Genomic DNA, 20881 nt, shown 5'->3' with positions numbered 1-20881 from the left:
GGATTCAGAATCCTAATCAAAATAAATGTGGAAAATGCTGATCCAGGCTGTGAAAACTCCTCAAGACAATTCAAAATGAGGCTCAGTAGTGTGTGTGGCCTCCACGAGCCTGTTTGCACTCCCCATAATGTCTGGGCATGCTCGTGATCAGACAACGGATGTTCTCCTGAGAGATCTCCTTCCAGACCTGCATCAGGGCATCAGTCAACTCCTGGGCAGTCTGTGATGTGACGTTGCGTTGGTGGATAGAAGGAGACATGGTGTCCCAGAGGTGCTCGACTAGATTCTGATCTAGGGAATGGCCAGTCCATAGCATCAATGCCTTCATCATTCAGGAACTGCTGACACACTCCAGCCACATGAGGCCTTGCATTGTCATGTATCAGCAGGAACCCAGGGCCCACTACACCAGCAAAGGGTCTGAGGATCTTATCCGAGTACCTGATGGCAGTCAGGGCACCTCTGGTAGCACAGAGGTCTGTGCGGCCCTCCAAGGGAATGTCTCCCCAGACCAGCACTGACCCACTGCCAAACCGGTCATGCTGGGAGATGTTGCAGGCAGCAGAACATTCTCCACAGCGTCTCCAGACTCTGTCACGTCTGTCACATGCTCAGTGTGCGCCTGCTCTCATCCATGAAGAGGTGAATCTGCCAATCTTGGTGTTTTCTGGACGGTGTTGGGCTGTGAGCACAGGACCCACTTGTGGATGTCAGGCCCTCATACCACTTTCATGGAATCTATTTCTAACAGATGAATGAATCTGTCAGATTCATGGAATTTCAGCAGAAACATGCACATTATTTGCATGAAGAAGCTGAAGGTCATTTTGTAGGGCTCTGGCAGTGCTCCTCCTGTTCTTCCTTCGCAGATAGCGGCCCTGCTGCTGGGTTGTTGTCCTCGTACAGTGCCTTCTACATCTCCTGGTGTACAGGCCTGTCTCCTGGTACCTCCTCCATGCTCCTGACACTGTGTTAGGAGACACAACAAACTTTCTTGCCACAGTGCACACTACCAGAGCAACTTCTGTGGGTTGCAGACACCCCAACCAGCTACCTATAGTGATGAAGGCACTGGCAAAGTGCAAAAGTGACCAAAAATCAGCCAGAAAGGATGAGGACAGGGAAATGGTTCATGGCCACCACCTGCAGAACCATTTCTTTATATGAGTTGTCTTGCTAATTGCCTCTAATTTTCACTTGTTGTCTGTTCCATTTGCACAACAGCAGGTGAAATTGATTCACAATTGGTGTTGCTTCCTAACTAGACAGGTTGATATTGTTTGAGCAGTGTAGTATTATCATTGAACTACTATAGAGGAAAAACTGACATGTCAGTTACCGATTTCTGCACTAGCTCACAGCATATATTAAATAAAGTAAGCACATGATTTGATTCAAATGTAATGCTTTTAACACAGTGAATGTCTTATAAACATTTCACTGGCTACAAAATAGGGGTTTTTTTGTTTGTTTTTTTGGATATTTCATATTTTCTTGGAAATATATAAATTAAAAACTGTGAAATGTGTTGTGTAGTGTTTATGATACTTTGCCTCTTGTGTATATTGTTGAAAATGAACAATGGAACAATGTTCTGGAGAGATACAGCATCTGAATGTATGCTTGGGTTTTCATAGTGTGTAAGGTTGTGTCAGACCTTATCCAAAATCAAAAGCTGTTTTCCTTCAAACTGAAAAAAAATATCTTGTGGTTTACATCACCCTGGTCTCTTGACAATTTTGTATAATAGTTAAAAAATGTTCAAGTCGGTCTCAGAGTACTTACTTTGTAAGGAGATTGGCTAACAGGAACACAAGTACACAGTCCAGGCTTTTACTTTGGATGTTGCTGGAGTTACTGGGAGCTTTCAGGAGGAGACAGGTTGAAAAGTTTTCTCATTCCTAAATGCAGTGATACATCTGTTTTGTGGTTCACCCCAAATGCCCTTCATGGTTAGAAGTGTTTTCAGTGGGTGAAAGCAGCAGTAAAAGACATAAATTGGTACAATGTGTGAATAGTTTTATGAATAGTGAGGGACTGATTTCAACAGTTTTTCTAAATGCTCTCACTCTTGGACTATAAATTTACCTCATACAAATAGCTGGTTCCAGACTTTATTGTATAAAAATAAATTCAGCAAATGACATAATTAAATATCATATGACTCCACCAACATGACATCACTGACCAGATGAGGTGTTTAGATTCCACATTGTCTTTCGTAGTTGGTGAACTCACTGGGAGTTAAGAAAGATTTGGCCGTTGCCGTGTTAATAGCAGTTATAGGGGCTTTAGCTTATGGCAAGTCATTTGTTTTTAGACCCAGAGTGATTAGTGTCATCTCAAGCTACTCAGGCTCTTTTAATTAGACAATTAAATGGGGTAATAATCTAACCTGCTGACTGCTGTGACTAGCCTTGTGAATGTTATCTATTTAGGGCAAATGTTAAAAAAATCTAACCTTGTGATGAAAGCTCAACAAAAGCATTCTTGTGAAATGAGTCATTTTACATGATTGCTCTGTTTACAATACATAGCATATTGCCTGCTTCACAGTATAAATCTTCCAAGGATAAATATTGCTTTCATGTGCAGATTTTCTTGCAGAAAAGTACTGATATGACTATGATTTTCTTCCCCTCTGCAGAGACCTGAGGTTCAACAAAATCAAGGATTTACAACCGGGTTCCTTCAGACAATTAAAGAACCTCAACACACTGTAAGTCTTTGTCCCTGCTCTGCATGCACAATTGAGACCTAAGATTAAGTTACTTACACTTAAACCTTGTTTTAGAGATGTAGTAAATCCATGTCTTTGGTATGAGATTGTTTCCTAAATAATATAAATGTAGTGTAAAACATGGCTAGAGCATAATAACATCCTGTTAGTAAGAAATTCCAGTTTCAAGGAGGCTATAATTAACATTGAATCAGATCTGCTTCCTTTAAAAAACACTTCATGATTGTCACTTCCTTAGGAAGTCTTGTTTGTATGAAACACATATTCTTGCTCTCTTCTGCTGTTGTTCCAAACACGTAGCTCAGTTTATAATCTGTTAGACATCCATTTTTCTGCTAGGGCTATTTATAATATACTTAACCTGCTAGGTGGTGCATTGCTAAGCTGTCCTAAGCTTTTGTATTTGTCATGGAAAATAAATTAGTTTAACAGCCCTCTTGAAGTTTTTTTAAGAAATATGTGCATGCTTTAGCATGTGTGACCATTATCAGTATCTTTATAGTGACGCATTTTTCAGATTTTTGCAAACATTGTTGAGATTCTTTCTCATCCATGCCTGTTGAGGTGGCTGTGTACTAAGTTTTCAAATACACATAATGCATGCAGGACATGGTCTTGGTGGCACCTTATATTTATTTATTTATTTCCTATTTTAATATCATAATTTTTCCCCTAAAATGACAAATTAATTATTTTTAAAAAGAGTCACCATGATTGTTCACCATTGTTATTTGGCTGAGCTGCAGAATGTGATTAACTGTAGACAGACTTACGGTCAATTTAGCAGGGTTGATGCAGGCAAGGTGAGAATGTCCCACCCAGAACAACAATGAAATTATTGAAGTTTAAGTTATTATAATTCAGGCTCTAATAACTTACTGATCCTGTCTCACTGTAGTTACACATACTGTATCAAAACAGCAGTGTTTTATTGTTATTATGACTTAACACAAAAATGAATAACTATAGACAGGACCTGTCTATAGTAGTCATTCAACCCTGTACTCATAGACGGACACGTCCACCATGTCCCCTGTTAAAGTGAATGTAAATACAGCAGCTGTGAGATAAAATGTCTTTGTGTGTTTTTTCTAGAAGACGGGGTTGAATGACTTGATTTGAACTGAGATTAAAATCTACTAAATGTTAACAGTTGCTCATGACGCCTCTTTTTTAAATGGTTCTACTTTATAGCATCTGTTATAAAAATAATGTAAATAAAAATAGTGCATCTTACAGTATATCCATACACAGTAAACCAGAGTTTACAGGACCTTAAATTCTTGTTCTGTTTCTCAACGGCCCTGCATCGTAACATGGGCCACAACTTGTGTATGCACAGGGTGCTGTGAGTGGAAGGTGAGCCCCACCTACAGACTTTATACTGAAACACACGCCGTGCTGCGTAACAGATGACAAGCAGATTCGGTGTAGGTGGCCCGTTCACATGTCAGAGATTGCCGCTTTTGAGCACTATATCTGTAGATTAAGTTTCAAAGTAAGGCCTCTTAAGACAGGAGAAAAACCCAACTTGTGGACCTTTGAGGGCTTTATATCCTAAACAACACTTTGTGCTGTCGGGTTATAGTTCCACAGGCAGAACAATCACAAAACAGTATTGTAGTCCAGAGTAGCTGGCCTGTGGAGAAACCGTGCTTGTGGAGGGGTGTTCAAAAATGTAATTCACACACACTGCCCCTACTGGAGAGTTGCTTTCTAAGAGATGTGCCAATCCCACGCACAGAAAAGTTTTTTCTTTCCTTTTAGTTTACTTTATTTAATGTTCAAAAACACATACATAATCTGAAAACCGCTAGACAAACCAAACCAAAACAAAATAAACTGTAGTCTTGCTTAACCTTTCCACCTACCTAGGTAAGAATTAGCATATCAGAGATCACAGTAGCAAAATTGTAATCTAACTGGTGACCAGGATCACCGTGACTAAACACACCCTACATCCTCTATTTTGTTCAAATTCCTTCATGCCTGGCACTGTAGTAAGCTAACTCCCTGCTTTGGTTTCAGCCTCAGATGCTTCTGATTCGCTATATCCCATTTGTAGCTGAACTGCATCAGAGGATATTTGCATAAAGTTAGGACTGTCCAACCTGTCCTCTGTAGTGTAGCTGGACACCTGCTGAATCTGTTGGACAAGGCTTAAACGTTGGGGTGTGCTATATGACGATATTAGATTCTGAAGGCCTAAAATACCCACAATCTTCCTCTACGGTGAGACTATTCATCATTGTGTTGTGCTAAAAGCACACATTCTGTCAGTTTCAGTTTTATGGCCTATATACAACATGCTTTGCAGCATGATGTACCTTCCATTCCCTATTTGGCAATTTAGCAGGAAGCATGATTGATGAGAACACAGAGGATTTGGTCTTTTAAAAGAATTCCAACATTGGTAAAACTGGTTTGGACTTTCCAAAACTGACACAGTGCGGAAAACTTCTACCACCACAATGCACATCAAATGGCAACACAGTGAAATCACCCAGAAGAGTATGCAAGTACGAGGACCCCACATGGGTCTATCAGCTACAGCTACACAGCCAGCAGCTAGAAGGCCAAACAACATTTGAGAAAGGCACTCCAATGACAGGATAGGGAGAAGCTGGAAATAAGTAACAGATGCAGTGAAGTTTATGATTCCAATAAAAATCCTGAATAGATACCCAGCTGCAAACATTTTTCCAACACTATTGTAGCCCATATACCATGACAACACTAAATTTGAAATGTGCATTTTCTTTGCTACAACAGCTGATGTCGGACTAGTTCCACTTCTGTCATCACAACTTGTCTGTTATGATTTTTTTCTTTTAGGTTTTGCTACCTTGTAATGCTATTTTTAAAAGGGGAAATTAGTTTAATTATCAAGTTTATAACTTGCAAAATAAAAAAAGAAAAAAAAAGAAATATTGTGACATGTTTCGGCCACATCGCCCCAGGTACGCTGCTGCAAAGCTGGCTCTCCATTGATAGTAAATGTGTAGCTAATGGTAGCCCAGGCTTTTGTAATTTCTCTAAATCTTTTCATCTTAGAACTACAGTGACAACTCTCATGCGACTTCACACAAACGGAAAGAACTATGACATTTCAAACTGCAGCACAAAGTGAAATAGTGTGAGCACTGTGACCAGATCACATTTTAAAATTCTCACTTTAAAGCAGAGTTGATCCAAATAATTAATTGAGATAGAACTCAGGGGACAAATGAAACAACACAGGCAGCTACTATTTAAATTATACAGCTTTTTGTCTTCTTTCCGCACCTGTGGTAACCCTAAATTAATCCCTGTTTTCTTTTTATTGCAGTCTTCTCAACAACAATCATATACGAAGGATTCCCAGAGGGGCATTTGAAGATCTGGAAAACCTCAAATATCTGTGAGTTACCCTTATGTCAATGTTGTTTAGCTTTTTTAGGTCAAGTAATAGATTTTGAGACAATGCATCAGTATCATTGATATTGCTCGACTGCAAGGTGAGTGAGCATGTGAGTACCGCATATGGAAAACACATCCTTTTGATCAATGCTCTGTACTTATGTGTCTGGAAGTCTTGACCAGAAGGCAGATTTGAGAACAGACAAGGTTCTGAGGTGTGTGTAGCCTCAGGGTCCCTCTGGGACTATGGGATAGCTTGCTCACGTTGTTAGTCACTTACATTATCATCCCATTGGCCTCGGTTGTGGTTACAGCACTGTCTGTGCTCAGTTAGAAATCGTATGGGTCCATTAGTTGAACCACAAAGAACCAATGTACAGCAATCTGAGACAAAACAGAAGATAACGATATTTAATTTTCTTTGTGTGATTAGATTAGAAGCTGATATCATGTTCTGTGTTGTCACTGATTAGGCAAAGCTAGTTGTCTACATCAGTTTTTCCGATGGCGGATAGAAGACAGATTGGATTGGCAAGAACTACTGAGTGTCTGAGAAAGAACTAGCCTGACATATCGTTACAACACTAGCAAGCTGATAACTTGTTTAGACACTGTTCATTTGATACAAGATGGTATATACTGTATCACTAAACAAGAGAGAGGCAAGAGGGGTGAGAAGAGAGAACTTCTACACGTCTCCTTTTTCTTTCTTAATGATACACAAAGGTATTGCATGCCCTTAAAGTTGTACCTGTACCTACTTGGTACGTATAATTATAGAGTTCCTCTACTTCTAAAGGAGTTGATCTAGAGACTTCACCATCGCTGTAACCTTTGTGATTACCTTTGTGGGTAAGGTGTCCCCCACACTACTCCTTTCCTGCTCATTTAGTGCTCTAGCTGGAGGCTAGATTGTATCTCCTGTTTCACCTCTTCACTTCCTTTGGAGCCCATTCCTTGTCATCTTTGATGTCCTCCAAACATTGTAGCTGGGTGGCTGTCTTTACAAAATACCTTGTTTCTTCCATGAAAACCATAAACAAGCAAAGGTATTTTATATATGCATAGCTCTTGTTTTGTGAATGTTGACATAGGTAATGCAATTAAGTGATCAACAACATTTACATCTGGGTTATAAACAAAAAAATTTACATAAATTGTTTTGAATAAAGGAATTTTTGAATTTGTTGTTTCAACAATTATTTTTCCAAAGATTGTTTTACTTTGGGTGCAGAGAGATCTTTCACCACATCTCAGGAGTGTAATGGTGTAAGGTGAACTAGAGAAAATTAAAAGGGGATGCAGCTTTAAGACTTTGCTTTAATAGTGTCACCTTTCTGTAACACGAATAACGGAGAGAAATCATCCACACATCAAGGGTGTTTGCCTTTTGCTTTGGTAAAATATCAAGTTGATACATACTACTATATACTAGTATGTACTATACAGAGTGCATCTTCCATCTTACTTAAGCATGTTTTAAGTTGAACTGTGAAAACCACTCAAAACATTTGACACAAAAGTAATTTGCCATGTCTTATTTATTTTTTATCCACCTTGGGTGTTTTTCTGTAGTGTGCAAGCTTCTTAACTTTGATATTATAATTTGACTGGAAAACCATTTAATCTGATGATACATTCAGATTCAGTAATTCACAGTATTTAAAGGTACATAGAATATTATAATTTTCTGATAAAATTAAAAGGAATAATACAGATTTTGTACAATATATGGATGGTTATGGAATAACTGGGTGACTATGTAACATTTTTACTTATTAGTTTTATTGTAAAAATTTAATGACCTAAAGTATTCCTTTACACACTGTTCTGCCTACTGAAGTCATTTGGACAACTGTGCATGCCTAATTTTCAAGCACATTTATTGTTGGAGAGAAAACATACTGTACATACCTTCTCACTTTCACTTTTTATTCTAATTGTGCAATAAGATTTTGTGGAAAACGATTTCAAATACTCACTCACCCCCATAACACTTCCCTACCATAACTAGAGGTGTCCATATGAAGCAGGGCAGTGTAGCATGTACTTTACTAAATGTAACATTCAACATTTCTACTGACAACAAGTAGTAACACAACATGCATTTTATTTTAAAGTAGCAACTGAACAATCATGCTTTTGTCTTTCTACTTTCTCTCATAAAAACCAGAGAGAATTCAGATGATCGTGTGTGTAGGTGTTACTAATGTTACTGATTATCTCTCCTTTCAGCTATTTGTACAAGAATGAAATCCAATCAATTGACAGACAGGCATTTAAGGGGCTTGTCTCTCTTGAGCAACTGTAAGTGACCAACTTCCTTCTCCACCTTTTTCTTTTGCTTGCCCTACTGCTCCTCCTTCCAACACCTGTCTCTGTCTCTAATCAGCATTTCCCTCCTTAATTAAAGGATTGCTGTAAATAATTCATGAAGCCTAGTGTGGTCTACATGGTTCTAAGCAAAATCCTGATTTAATTGTGCAAAGCATGTGACAGATGACTGTTGTGACAGATGACTGTTGTGTAGACCTTATACAAGTGTCATGAAAGCTTTTTTCAGTTTTCATTTCAGTGCAGCTGCCTCCCTGCACTACCTGCTCATATAGGCCCCTCTATCCCCTCTTCTACCACCACCATGCATGCCATGTGTGCACCCATCCTTGTATGTCTCGCTGACCCAATTTGACTATTTTGCATGAACCACGTCTCATGTTCAGGACAACAGTATGCACAATGCCATGTGAAGCTTAAAGCATGATGTCTAGCTCTGTGCTGCTTGCAATCCTAGGAGTGTTGTTGCTCTGCTTGTCAGCAGAGCTTGACTTGGATTCATCCTGCCAATGCGGAAACTTTAATTGTGCTCTGGTTGTGTTCAAACCTGTGAAGTATTCATTTGCAAATAACCTTCATTGTATTATAAATGATTAGTCTGTGTGAAAGAATTAATATGCTTCCTGTAAGCCATGTTGTTCACTAATGTATTAGTTGTTATCAGTTGTTATTTGAGGTCTTGAATATATACTGTAATATCAGAATAGAATTCATTACTGTAGTTAATAAGCCAGTATATCATCATCACAACCAATATGTCTCCATTTACCTTTACTTTTAGTCATTTGGCACTTCTTTCCAAAGTAACCTACAGGAGGAGTCACTGATCATAGGAGGATCACACTAAATCACTTTGAATGATTGATTGTCCAAAACATGAATACATTGGAGGACACTCTAGTTCTCTTTACAGTTTTACAAAGCCCAGATGGAGGATTAACAATTAGTTCTCTGCTGCCTTTCTGCTTTCACTTGTGTTTTTCTCTGCTGTACCCTCACTTTAGACAATAGCCAACATCCAGTACAACACAACAAATAATCAACAATTGGAATACAAATTTCCTTGGGTGGAAGACATGTATAGGGATCTTGCATTTAATTGACATTCTAGTCTTTCTTTGTCTGTGTGTTTTGCTGCTTCAGCTGCTTTGACTGTTGCTCCCCTGCCTATCAAAGATACTTCACCAAACCCTTATAGTTACCATTAGTTTTCACTTTTATTTGTTAGCATATGGTTTAATTGATTTTTTCTTAGCTCAAAGGCCTTGGGGAAATATATATTGCTTTCTTTGAGAGTATTTTGTACTTTTTGCATTTGGGCAATTTCATTTGAAACCCAGCCTGCTAGATACTTTCTGACCTTTACTGCACTACCCTTAGCGCTATTATACAAATAACCTGAATATGCCTCTCTATTCTGAGGTGCTAGGCATGGACAAGTGAATTATATTGAATGATTATAAGAAAACAGTGGTTTCATTGATTCACCTCATACTTTGATATGTAATGGACTAAATGATGTTTAGTCATCAGGAAGCCCTAATCCAGTTTTCTGTGCTTTGTCTATAATTTGTTCTTCTTCAGGTACCTTCACTTCAACAACATTGAGACTTTGGAACCTGAGGCCTTTACCCACCTACCAAAGCTGGAACGACTGTAAGTTCATCCTGTCTGACCTTTATCTCAAAATTATTAAAGTAGTGGGCTAATAGATCTACCATTGCAGCTTGATACAGAGGACACTTGATAGAAACCAAAAACCAATCATCAACATAATTTATTTAAGCAAATCCTAACTTTATTTAGCTTGGTGGCCTGCAGAATGTATCTAAATGTCAGCTATAAATAAGTACAACCACCCGCCTCCTAATAAGTGGGATCAAGCTCAAGATCCCCAGTTGTAGTCCTCTGCAGTTGGCTCAATTTGCTCCTTGTGTATTTACCTTGTGAGGTTATTTTAATGTTTAGTAGTGATATTAATGTGATTGTCTCTGACCACAACAATAATCAGATATGTAAAATTGTTCCTGTAATGTCAAACCTAGAAAATAATTCTAGATACTAATATCATGGTTTGAATGTCTATATTCTTTGCCTTTAAAAAAATCTGCTTTGTTTTTACATTTAATGATTTAAAGCTGTTGTTCTCTTGCAAACAGGTATTTCATATATAAGCTGTTAGTCACTAGTACTGCCTCTGGATATTAGTTTTCATGTTGACATGCAGATGTGATGTAACCTCTGCTTTTAAAACTCTACACCAGCTGTCTTAAGGGTTGAGAATATTCCTGTTAAGTTTATGTTTCATTGTCCATGTTTATGGGCCAGTCGCTGCCAAGAATATCCATATTTTATACTCTGTTGAGAGGATGAGGACATGAAGGGACGGCTGCAAGTAAAAAGAAGTTAAGAACCTTCAGAGGAAGCGGGAAGGAATTCTCAGTTGTACACTGAGTGGTTTGTTGAGGAATATTTCCATGGTCACAGTGAAAGCAGTATCCAGAGAACATAATTCTAGTTTTCTAGGATTGTACAAGTTGAGATAGAAAGTGAATAACTGCATCAAAATCTTTCTTAATTTAAAGTTATAGTGGTGAGAAAAGTATGTCTAAAAAACATTCTGCTGCTGCTGTGAAGCGTCAATGTGATCTTTTCAGTAAGCAGCTTCGTGGTGTCCTGTCATAGACACCCTGCTTGTTCAATGTTTTATGTACTGTAAACTCATGAACACAGATGTTAGCCAGTTCTAATGATGCCTTCAAATCTTTCTGTCTCTCTGAGTTGCTTCTTTACCTCATTAATGAATGTTTGTTGTGCTCTTGGGGTAATTTTGACTGGCTGTCCACTTCTTGGTAGAGTAGACACAGTCCGAAAGTGTCTCCATTTGTAGATTGTTTGAATAACTGTAGACTGGTGAATTTCTATTGTCTTTGACATCATTTTGTAACCCTTTCCAGCTTCATGTAAATCAACAATTCCTGATTGTAGATCCTCTGAAAGCTCCTTTTGGCGAGACATGGCTCACATAAGCGTTTCCTTCTTGTGCCGAACAAAGTCAAAAAGTTAAATTAGTAGTAGTAGTCAGTTAAAGTAGCTCTAGTTTACACCTCCACCTCTTAACTTATGGAAACACCTGAAACAAATTAAATTAAATTAAATTAAATTACTTTCATAATTTTTCCACTTGCATGTTGAGGTTTTGTGTTATTATTTTAGGCACATTTTGTATTTGTTAATACTCTTGACTTAAATGAAGATCAGATCACAATTTATGACAAATTACTGCAGAAAACCGTGAAATTCATACTTCATACATACTTTTCCTTGACACTTTATTTAAAATAAATAGTTTTGGGTGTAGTTGTAGCCTGGAACATTGGGCTTTTAGCTGAAGAATAAAGTCTTGGGAATCATCAAGTTCAGCCTCCATAGCATATTTGGAAGATTATCATAATTGTGGTCCCATTTGGAAACAAGAAATATGATATTAACAAAATGTTTGCTTAAAAATATCCACTGCTGTTTATTTATTGTAATTATATACTCAAACCCATGTTTGGGAAAAAATTTATAGATTAAACTCAGACTTTGGGTAGTCATTAAAGCCAGCAATATGGTATAGCATATTTACAATTGTCTTTACAATTATCTTACAGTGTTTTTCTTTCTTCTTTTTAGGTTTTTGCACAACAATAGAATTACCCAACTAGTCCCAGGAACATTCTCTCAACTTCAGGCCATGAAGCGACTGTAAGTGCAAAAGCTGCAAACCACCAGTGTTACTGCTGTGTTAGTGTGCGTGTCTGTATCAATTTCTGTAGTTTATTCCCATGATCTCACTCTCCTCTGGGTTCTGTTTGTCAGTTAAATTCCACTTAACCACACAACACTGCTCTCACGCTTCTTTGGCTGCAATTTGGTTTCTTTTAAAAGGGTCACTGCCCAGTCCTTTCCATAGTTTTGTATTTTGATTCAACTGCAGTGGAGGTTAGAAGGGGCTGTTTAGGGTGGGCTATGATGAGAATAGCTGAGTAAATAAAACTCTACTATGTATGTTGCACAGAATATTCTGAGATTGTCCTGAAATATGATCATTTGGTCTCTTTGAGGTCAACTATCTCCAATACTGCTACAAATTGGGATTTTGGTATTTGGGTCAGAAGATGGACAAATATAAGAGAGTCTCACATATAGCCTCACCAATGAATAAAGTGCCAGTTAAAATTTTTTAAAAGCATGTGATGTGGTAGAACTGGAAGCTATATCAGTTACCAGAACATGTAGCCAAGCAGGAGAGATTGTGTTCGAATATAGTCCTGCTGAGCCCCAATGTTTGGATTGAGCTGGGCTAGCCAGGCCATGGCTAGCCTACCAGGCCATGCCAGTTTAGTTTTAGTTCATGACCTGCCAAAGAGAATTTGCCCAACGCTGCTGAATGCACAACTTTGCAGTTACATGTAATATTTTTTCTACTTCATGTATGGTCTACATGCCCATTTCTCTGTTGTTGTGCATGTTGTCTGTGTTCAGGAGACTGGATTCCAATACACTAAACTGTGACTGTGAGCTGCTGTGGCTGGCTGACCTCCTGAAGCAATATGCTGAGTCAGGCAATGCACAGGCAGCTGCTACCTGTGACTACCCCATCCGCCTGCAGGGAAGATCTGTGGCAACACTCACTGCTGAGGAGCTCAACTGTGGTACAGAAATAATAAAAACTGCTTAACCAGTATAGGTGTATCATAGCTTCCATAATAACACTGGTATACATTTTTACATCATAAAATATTGTCATTCACAATATCAATGATATAGTTACAATTTAGTACCTAAAAAGGGAACTCGTCAGTATAGAATTTTTCTCTAGGTAGATTTCTCCTGGATATAGGTAGGCTGCAGACAGCTAAATCAGGGCGAGGCTGCTTTTTAAGAAAAATCAGTCCACCTGAAAAGCCAGACTGAAAATGAAACTAGTACAAAAGCTTGTGCTTGAGCTGCTTTATAGAAATCTAAAAAAGTTTTTCCCACAACAATTTTTTTTTTATTTACTTTGTACTCTGTATAAGCTGAGTCTCCCCTTTCCTCTCGCTCTGGGCTGTCACTCTGCAGCTACCCTGAAGCAGTGTTTTCTGTCACTATAAAGTTAAAATCTGTGAGCCATTATTGCATGTATACACAAATTTCTGACTATATTACTCACCCTTGTAATGTTTGTTGTGAACAGTTCTTGAATTTGAGTTGAACTAGAGGAGCAACAATGAAACAAACCCCAAAAGCAGGAATGGTTGGAGGACACTGACATTTTTCCCCTCCTCATCTTATCTGACTTTTCTGGCTAGGGTCAGTGTCACTACTGGTAGCATGAGACAACATCTGTATTCTACACAGGTTGCACAGGCAGTGCAACACTTCCAGTATGGTACATCAATAGATGCTATTGCCAGAAGATTTGCTGCGTCTCCCACCACAGTGTCAAGAGCATGGAGGAGTTACTCTAGGAGAGCTGGACAGGGTCAACGAAGGTTATTAACTCATCAGCAGGACTGATATCTGCTCCTCTGTACAAAGAGAAAGAGCAGGTTCAGCCTTAGCACGTCACAAACATGAAAGGTCTGGAGAAGGGGCAGAGAACGTTATGCTGCCTTTAACAAGGTTCAGCATGACTGGTTTGATGGTGGGTCAGTGATGGTTTGGCGAGGCATATCCATGGAGGAACTTGCGCTTGTATGCTGGCCTGACAACGACTGAGTACCATTTTGAGTTGCTGCATTTTTTACTTTTTTTTGGGTGTCTTTGAATTCAGCCCTCTGTAGGTTGATAATTCTCATTTCCATCAAACGATGTAGTATCTTTTTGTTCCTAACACATTACCCATACCAGTTTAGATATCCAGCAATATATATTGGATTTAGGCTTCTCCTCATTAAATTAGACTGATAACCTCTAAGGAACTTTGCTACATTAACAGCATCAATCAAGCAGGACAAGAAAAAACTAAGAAAATCAAATCAAGAAGAGCATAAACTTTGGCATGCATACATGAAGTCATAAACAGCATGCCTAATTTTCCACATTCCTGTTCTTACACACAATCTTCCACAGCCTTCCTGCTTCTAGATAGCAGGTAGACTTAGTCAGCCGCAAACACACAGATACACAGGTGCTTCCTCTCTTGGTTTCTGGGGCCTACAGTCATCCAGCTGTTTGACACTGAATACACCACCTACTATATGTCTGGTCTCAGTAAGATGTCAGTCAGAAACCTTTGAATTTGGTCTCCAGTATCAGATTAACAGCAGTGTGTGTGTCTAAACCCTTTTTAATCAATTTCACATTGCATTCTACAGTCTGAGGCAGTCTAGTTGGAAGCTTACTGTAACTCACCCTTATTTAAATGTCAGCAGCTAACTTGATGTGAGGCCATCAAATTACAAACTTGCCTGCTCTTGCTCATTGCAGCCCCTCTCCACTCCATCTGTCTGCATAGCAATGGAGGAATGCTTGCTTAAAAACAAGGCAGAAAGCATTCCACAAATCCCTCCCTTTTTATTCTCCCTTATTCCCCCGTAACAGGCTGGAACAATGCACAGTGGGTTGAACACCTGTCAAAATAGTCACCCTCATTGAGATGCACAAGTGGTATCTGATGAGTCAAGCCCACCTTTTCCTTTTGCCTTGATGGCAGCTGAGTGTGTGTTACCACAAACAGGTTTTCTAACCCACTACAATTACTATCCTCAGTGTTACTGTGGAGTGTCTGTCTGATTTTTATGAATTTGAGCTAATTTGTTTAGTTTACTTTCTGGTCTCCACAGATGTATCCCTATCCCATAGCTTATACTATAGAGTGCAAGGATTCTAATGAAACAGTGCCTCTGAAATGTGTCTGCCATATGTACACTGAGTTTCTGGGGCAGGGGCCAGTGCATGCCACATATTGGCAGGTGTGAGCATGTCTTTCTATTGGGGCAAACGTTTAGGTCATATTCAGACGGACATTTACTCTGCCTGAAACAAACCACAGTAGGTTGTATTGTTTTTTGTTCCAGTGACACAATAAATATGACCTAGGAAGTCCAGTGAGAGGGACAGATTTATGACTTAAATATCTAAAATAGCTTAACACCAAAAGACAGCACAGTGGTTTGTAATCATGATAGACCGCATTGTACAATTGTGGTAAGTTATCTCAGTATTAGCAGCCTTATATTTGGTTGTGATGAAGAGTAGAAAAACTGTATTAAAACAATGCAGCAGTAATGTGTGTATTTGACCACATTGAACTTTCTTAGCACAAGGCTTCATTTTATTACCATTTGTGGTTCCCGCAATGAGTAAATGAGTAAAAAGTGTAGCTGGGCCAGGTTAGACTCCTCTAAAACTTAGATTAAGGAGCTGATCTTGTCAGTGATCTTAGGAACTCAGGATGAGGTGGCTAAAGAAGATCACTTACTATTTGTGTTGTCTGTCTCTTATGGTTAGCTCAGCCCAATCTTCCAGCCAGCATCTTAGTAAAGCTTAGGTAGATTCAGTTGAGTGTTGATTAAACAGACAGACAGACTGGTGCAGCATGCAGTCACACATAAATGCACATGCACACAACAGAGAATGGGATTTTAACTTGTGAATATTCATCTCCTAATAGTCCTATCTGACATCTTCTTCCAGAGGTACCCAGGATCACCTCAGAGCCCCAGGATGTTGATGTTACTTCAGGGAACACTGTCTACTTCACCTGTAGGGCTGAAGGCAACCCTAAACCGCAAATTATCTGGCTCAGGAACAAGTAAGACAACGTGTAAAATAAAAGACCTATTCTTGGTGGTTTTTAAGTTATGTCTACATTAATTTAAATATATGTATATGTGTGTTATAGTCCCATAAATTGTGGACAATTTAAATAAATTGTAAATTATAAAATAGACACAAATCTGTCACAACACCTGACCTGATGGTTTTATTTTTTTGCATTTATGGTATGTGAATAGATTCTATACATTATTGATTTATGTTTAATCAGTTGGGGTGTGTATCTCTGTGCCATCCTGGCAGCAATGCTCTAAACATGCGTGATGACAGTCGTCTCAACCTGCTGGAGGATGGTACACTGATGATCCAGGACACCAAGGAGACAGACCAGGGAGTCTACCAATGTATGGCAAAAAATGTGGCTGGGGAGGTCAAGACTTCACAGGTCACACTGCGATATTTCGGAACCCCTTGTAAGTGGCTGCTATAAGCAGCGCCTGCTGACTTTCTGTCCTCTGTCATTCTTGCTCTTTCCACCATCTGCCTGACATTCATATACACCAAAGATTACTGTGTTGTGTACATACTGTAAGATGTAGTGCCCAATAGCCGCTACCACAGGAGATTAGCACAGCTGTCTCCTAATGATCCAAGGGTCATTGTTGGGTTGATGGATGATTTTGTTATGACCTCTTGTTAAGGAACACTTTATGAGAGCAGATGTTTTGCATTTCCTGTCTGTGTGATTGTAAACTCCATGCCTCTCACTGTGTACATATTTCCTTAGACTCCACTGTAATCACTTGCCAAATATGGGCAGAACTCAACCTCATTTTGTGCCACACATAGCTTTTAGCTGAAGTCCGAGTGGCCAGAAATATACAAAAATGAAAAAAGCTGGAACTGAATTTTCAGTTGCCTTTCAGTGACGTCCCAGACATCAAATTAATCTAACCCTATTCCTGTGTTCTCCTACTCCTTCAGCACGCCCAAGTTTTGTAATCCAGCCCCAGAACACTGAAGTGTTGGTTGGAGAGAGTGTGACCCTGGAGTGCAGCGCCATAGGCCAGCCACAGCCCAGAGTGTCCTGGACAAGGGGTGACCGGACACCACTGCCCAATGATCCCCGCATCAACATCACCCCCTCCGGAGGGCTTTTTATCCAGAATGTGGTTCAGGCCGATGGAGGACAATATACCTGTTTTGCCTCCAATAATGTAGATACCATACATGCTACAGCTTATATCATTGTACAAGGTAAGAATCTGAATCTGTTCTTTGTATTAAGTGAATGTATTTAGACATGGTGTAACCAGTGGATCAGTGTTTTGATTTTTTTAATCGTGACTGGGGCCCCCTTCGATATCACTGAAAATCTTAACTTTTTGATTGATTGCCATTGTCCTCATTCTCATAAGACATTAAAGGAACTTAACTAATACATAATGAATTGTCAAAATAATAAGACATTCTGACTCAACTTGCATTCCCCATGCATGTTCTTTACATTACCACTTAAATTTTGTCTTTTTCCATCATACCATCCACAGTGCAATTGAGCATTGGACGGCAAGCAGAAATAATGAATTGGCTTTTATTGTCATTAGGTATTATCTCATTTAGGTGTCCTCAGCCTCAGGAATGATTTCATTTTTGTAGCAAAAAACAAAATTTCTGTCCACAGCATTCCCACAGTTAACGGTCACACCACAGGATCAATCCGTGCTGGAGGGTCAAACAGTGGATTTTCCCTGTGAAGCAAGTGGTTACCCACAGCCGGTGATTGCCTGGACACGCGGAGGCAGTCCGTTGCCCCTAGACCGTCGTCACATAGTCCTTTCTTCCGGTACTCTGCGCATCACTCGGGTTGCAGCCCATGACGAGGGCCAGTATGAGTGCCAGGCAGCTAGCCCTGTAGGCACTGTGCGCACTGCTGTGCAGCTCAGTATTCAGCAGAGAGGTGAGAGGAAACAGTTTACTTTAAAACCGCTTATTAGAGAGTTTGTTTTAGGTGTTACTCTAGAGTGCTGTATATAAATATGTTTTTTAAATGAGTGAGATTAAGAAAAACTTTGACTGAATTTAGTGTCCATTAAGGACCAAAATGTCAGGGTGGAAATGTAGGTCCTACTAGGTAGGCAACTTAATAACTCTTCCCCTATGCAGACATGCAGTGTTTGCATAGGAGCAGGAGGGAAGGGCAGGGTGCTAAAAAGTTAACCGGGTGGGGGTGGTGCAGCACACGTCATTCACAGCTAATTTGTCATTACATGTGCAAGTCAACTATTAAATTGTTACAGTGCATGTGTAAATGGGGAGTTTGTCTGTGTGTTTGCTTGCACGTTCACGTTCTTTGTGTGCGTGTATGTGTAATATAAATGAACATGCTGTGCATTTTGTACATGTTTTTGTTCAGAAGAAGGGAAGTTGACACAGATGTTTCTTGTGTCTAGATGGTGGTATTGTGTGTGTGTGTGTGTGTGTGTGTGTGTGTGTGTGTGTGTGTGAGTGAGTGAGTGAGTGAAATTACAGGCTTGGTTTAGCACAGAAAAGCATGGCAGTCTGTAATCCTGAGATGACACTATGTTTTCCATGTAGTAATGACTGTTAACATGGCTCAAACTACACGTTGCATAATGTCGCCACACTGTTAAAGTAGTGTACAAACCTAAGAGCAAACTGGAATTGGGATGGCTGTCTTATGTTTAGAGTGCTGTGCAGATTAATAGACAAACCATTAGAAAAAAGTAAAAGCATCAATTAACAGGATGCTATGTGGATGTAAAGCATGCCACCATTCCACACACATTTTAGTCCCTGTAAGATTATTATTTGTTCTTGTGTCACTTTGTTCACATTACTGAATCTTCTGTGACAAAGAATAGTAACATATCCTGTGTGTTTACATGGACATAAGTAACTCAAGTTACTGAGAGAAACCAGGTTTCTGAGATAATCGGGGAACGCAAGAGTGGTAGAGTGGTAAGTGCCGGCAGCCTTTGTTGTTATCCACATGCGCTGTTGTAAAAAGCCAATTAGAATACTGGTTACGGATATACATGGAAGGGTTCTCAGAGTTCTCTGGGAGAAATCTAATCACAAATCTACATGACACTTAAGAAATCAGCTTACTCAAGAAAGCTAGATGTAACCTGGTTGAGTAACATGTATCACACTTAAACGCACCGAGTATGTGTGTGTGTGTGTGTGTGTGTGTGTGTGTGTGTGCGTGTGTGTGGACAAAAATTATTCAAAGTATGTTATGAATCATAGCACATTTTTTCCCTTCAAAATACAGAACACCTACCTTTTGATCTCCTTTTACATTTCACATTTTGTTTAAAATGTAACACACACTGTGTGTGTGCATATTCTGTGTGTATATGCAAGACAGTAAAATGCTAAGTCTCAGAAGTCAAGGTCTGCTGTGATTGTTTGTATTAGTATTTATGTGTACTTGACCATTGGTGCATAATCATTAAAACATGCTTGTGTGTGTGTTTGTGTGCGCATGTTTTTTAACTCATTCAGTGACGCCTGTTTTCACAAATGCTCCAAGGGACCTGACAGTGGAGTCTGGCCAGGATGTTAGGATTCCATGCAGTGCTGAGGGCCAGCCACAACCAGTCCTCACCTGGAACAAGGTTAGATACTGAATAAGTCACCTCATCACTGCAGAGGTCATGAGGTTAGACATGTGCTGAAGGGGTTCAAAGAGAACTGTGACCATTAAATACAGTATATGTTTAACTAAAAAGTAACGCTAATAATGATAAAGTAACAGAATGATATTATGCTTATTCAGCTTCATCTAATTTAACAGGTCCCACCTCTGAATTTTAAACACTGTTTCATAGTTTAATCCCTACTTTTACATGTTAGCACTTATGTAGCACTCATGGACATGATCATGTGTCTCTCAGGATGGCATACAGGTGACAGAAAGTGGCAAGTTCCACATCAGCCCTGAGGGTTACCTGGAGGTGAAGGATGTGGGAACTGCAGATGCTGGACATTATGAGTGTGTTGCCCGCAATCCCATTGGCTTCCAGGTTGCTAGCATGGTTCTCACTGTCACAGGTAAAAAACAACTGATATCAGTGCCTCAGAATCTGACACCTTGCATGTCCATTTTCTGGGTGGGGGGCAGGGTCAGTTAGTGGACCATGTTGACAAGTAAGGTTTAAACATGTTGCAAATGAAATTTAGTGCAGAATAAACATATAGGACTTTACACTTAATGTACTAAATGCAAGGAGCACCCCATGCAGCACTAATGTTGTGAGTTTATGTCAGAGCCATTACAAAGACACTAGCTTTTGGTTTCTCCGCTTGTCACATAGAAGAAAAAGTGAAAGAAAAACTAAAGCAATAAAACTGTAATAGTTAAGAAAGTAATGAGACAGAGAATGTTCATAATGTAGAACGAGCTTCAACGCAGCATCAGGAAGGAGATGTAATACACTGCCTGTCCAAAAAAAATATTTTGTTGGACCACTTTTAGCTTTGATTACGGCAGTGCAGTTTCTGCAGTGTCTCAACTTTTATTCTCATCCAGAGTTGCACTAATTTTTTGTTTTGATGATCGGAGAGTTGGACCGCTGCACAAAGTCTTCTCCAGCACATCCCAAAGATGATCAATGGGGTTAAGGTCTGGAC

The 20881-nt window shown here is 39.4% G+C and overlaps 1 protein-coding gene across 1 annotated transcript in view; it reads left to right on the top strand.

Moving 5' to 3' along the window:
* LOC113158956 (peroxidasin) overlaps positions 1–20881 on the top strand; it is a 43280-nt gene that overhangs the window by 8138 nt on the left and 14261 nt on the right. The window contains exons 2-13 of the mRNA XM_026355361.1: positions 2648–2719; positions 6069–6140; positions 8375–8446; positions 10058–10129; positions 12152–12223; positions 13004–13173; positions 16142–16259; positions 16526–16695; positions 17207–17479; positions 17907–18182; positions 19754–19866; positions 20146–20302. Coding sequence (XP_026211146.1) covers positions 2648–2719; positions 6069–6140; positions 8375–8446; positions 10058–10129; positions 12152–12223; positions 13004–13173; positions 16142–16259; positions 16526–16695; positions 17207–17479; positions 17907–18182; positions 19754–19866; positions 20146–20302 — 1637 coding nt within the window. The remainder of the gene's footprint in view (positions 1–2647; positions 2720–6068; positions 6141–8374; positions 8447–10057; positions 10130–12151; positions 12224–13003; positions 13174–16141; positions 16260–16525; positions 16696–17206; positions 17480–17906; positions 18183–19753; positions 19867–20145; positions 20303–20881) is intronic.

The sequence above is a fragment of the Anabas testudineus genome, chromosome 12 (assembly GCF_900324465.2).
Source record: "Anabas testudineus chromosome 12, fAnaTes1.2, whole genome shotgun sequence".
NCBI classification, from domain to species: Eukaryota; Metazoa; Chordata; class Actinopteri; order Anabantiformes; family Anabantidae; genus Anabas; species Anabas testudineus.
This window is presented reverse-complemented; position numbering and strand designations above follow the sequence as displayed.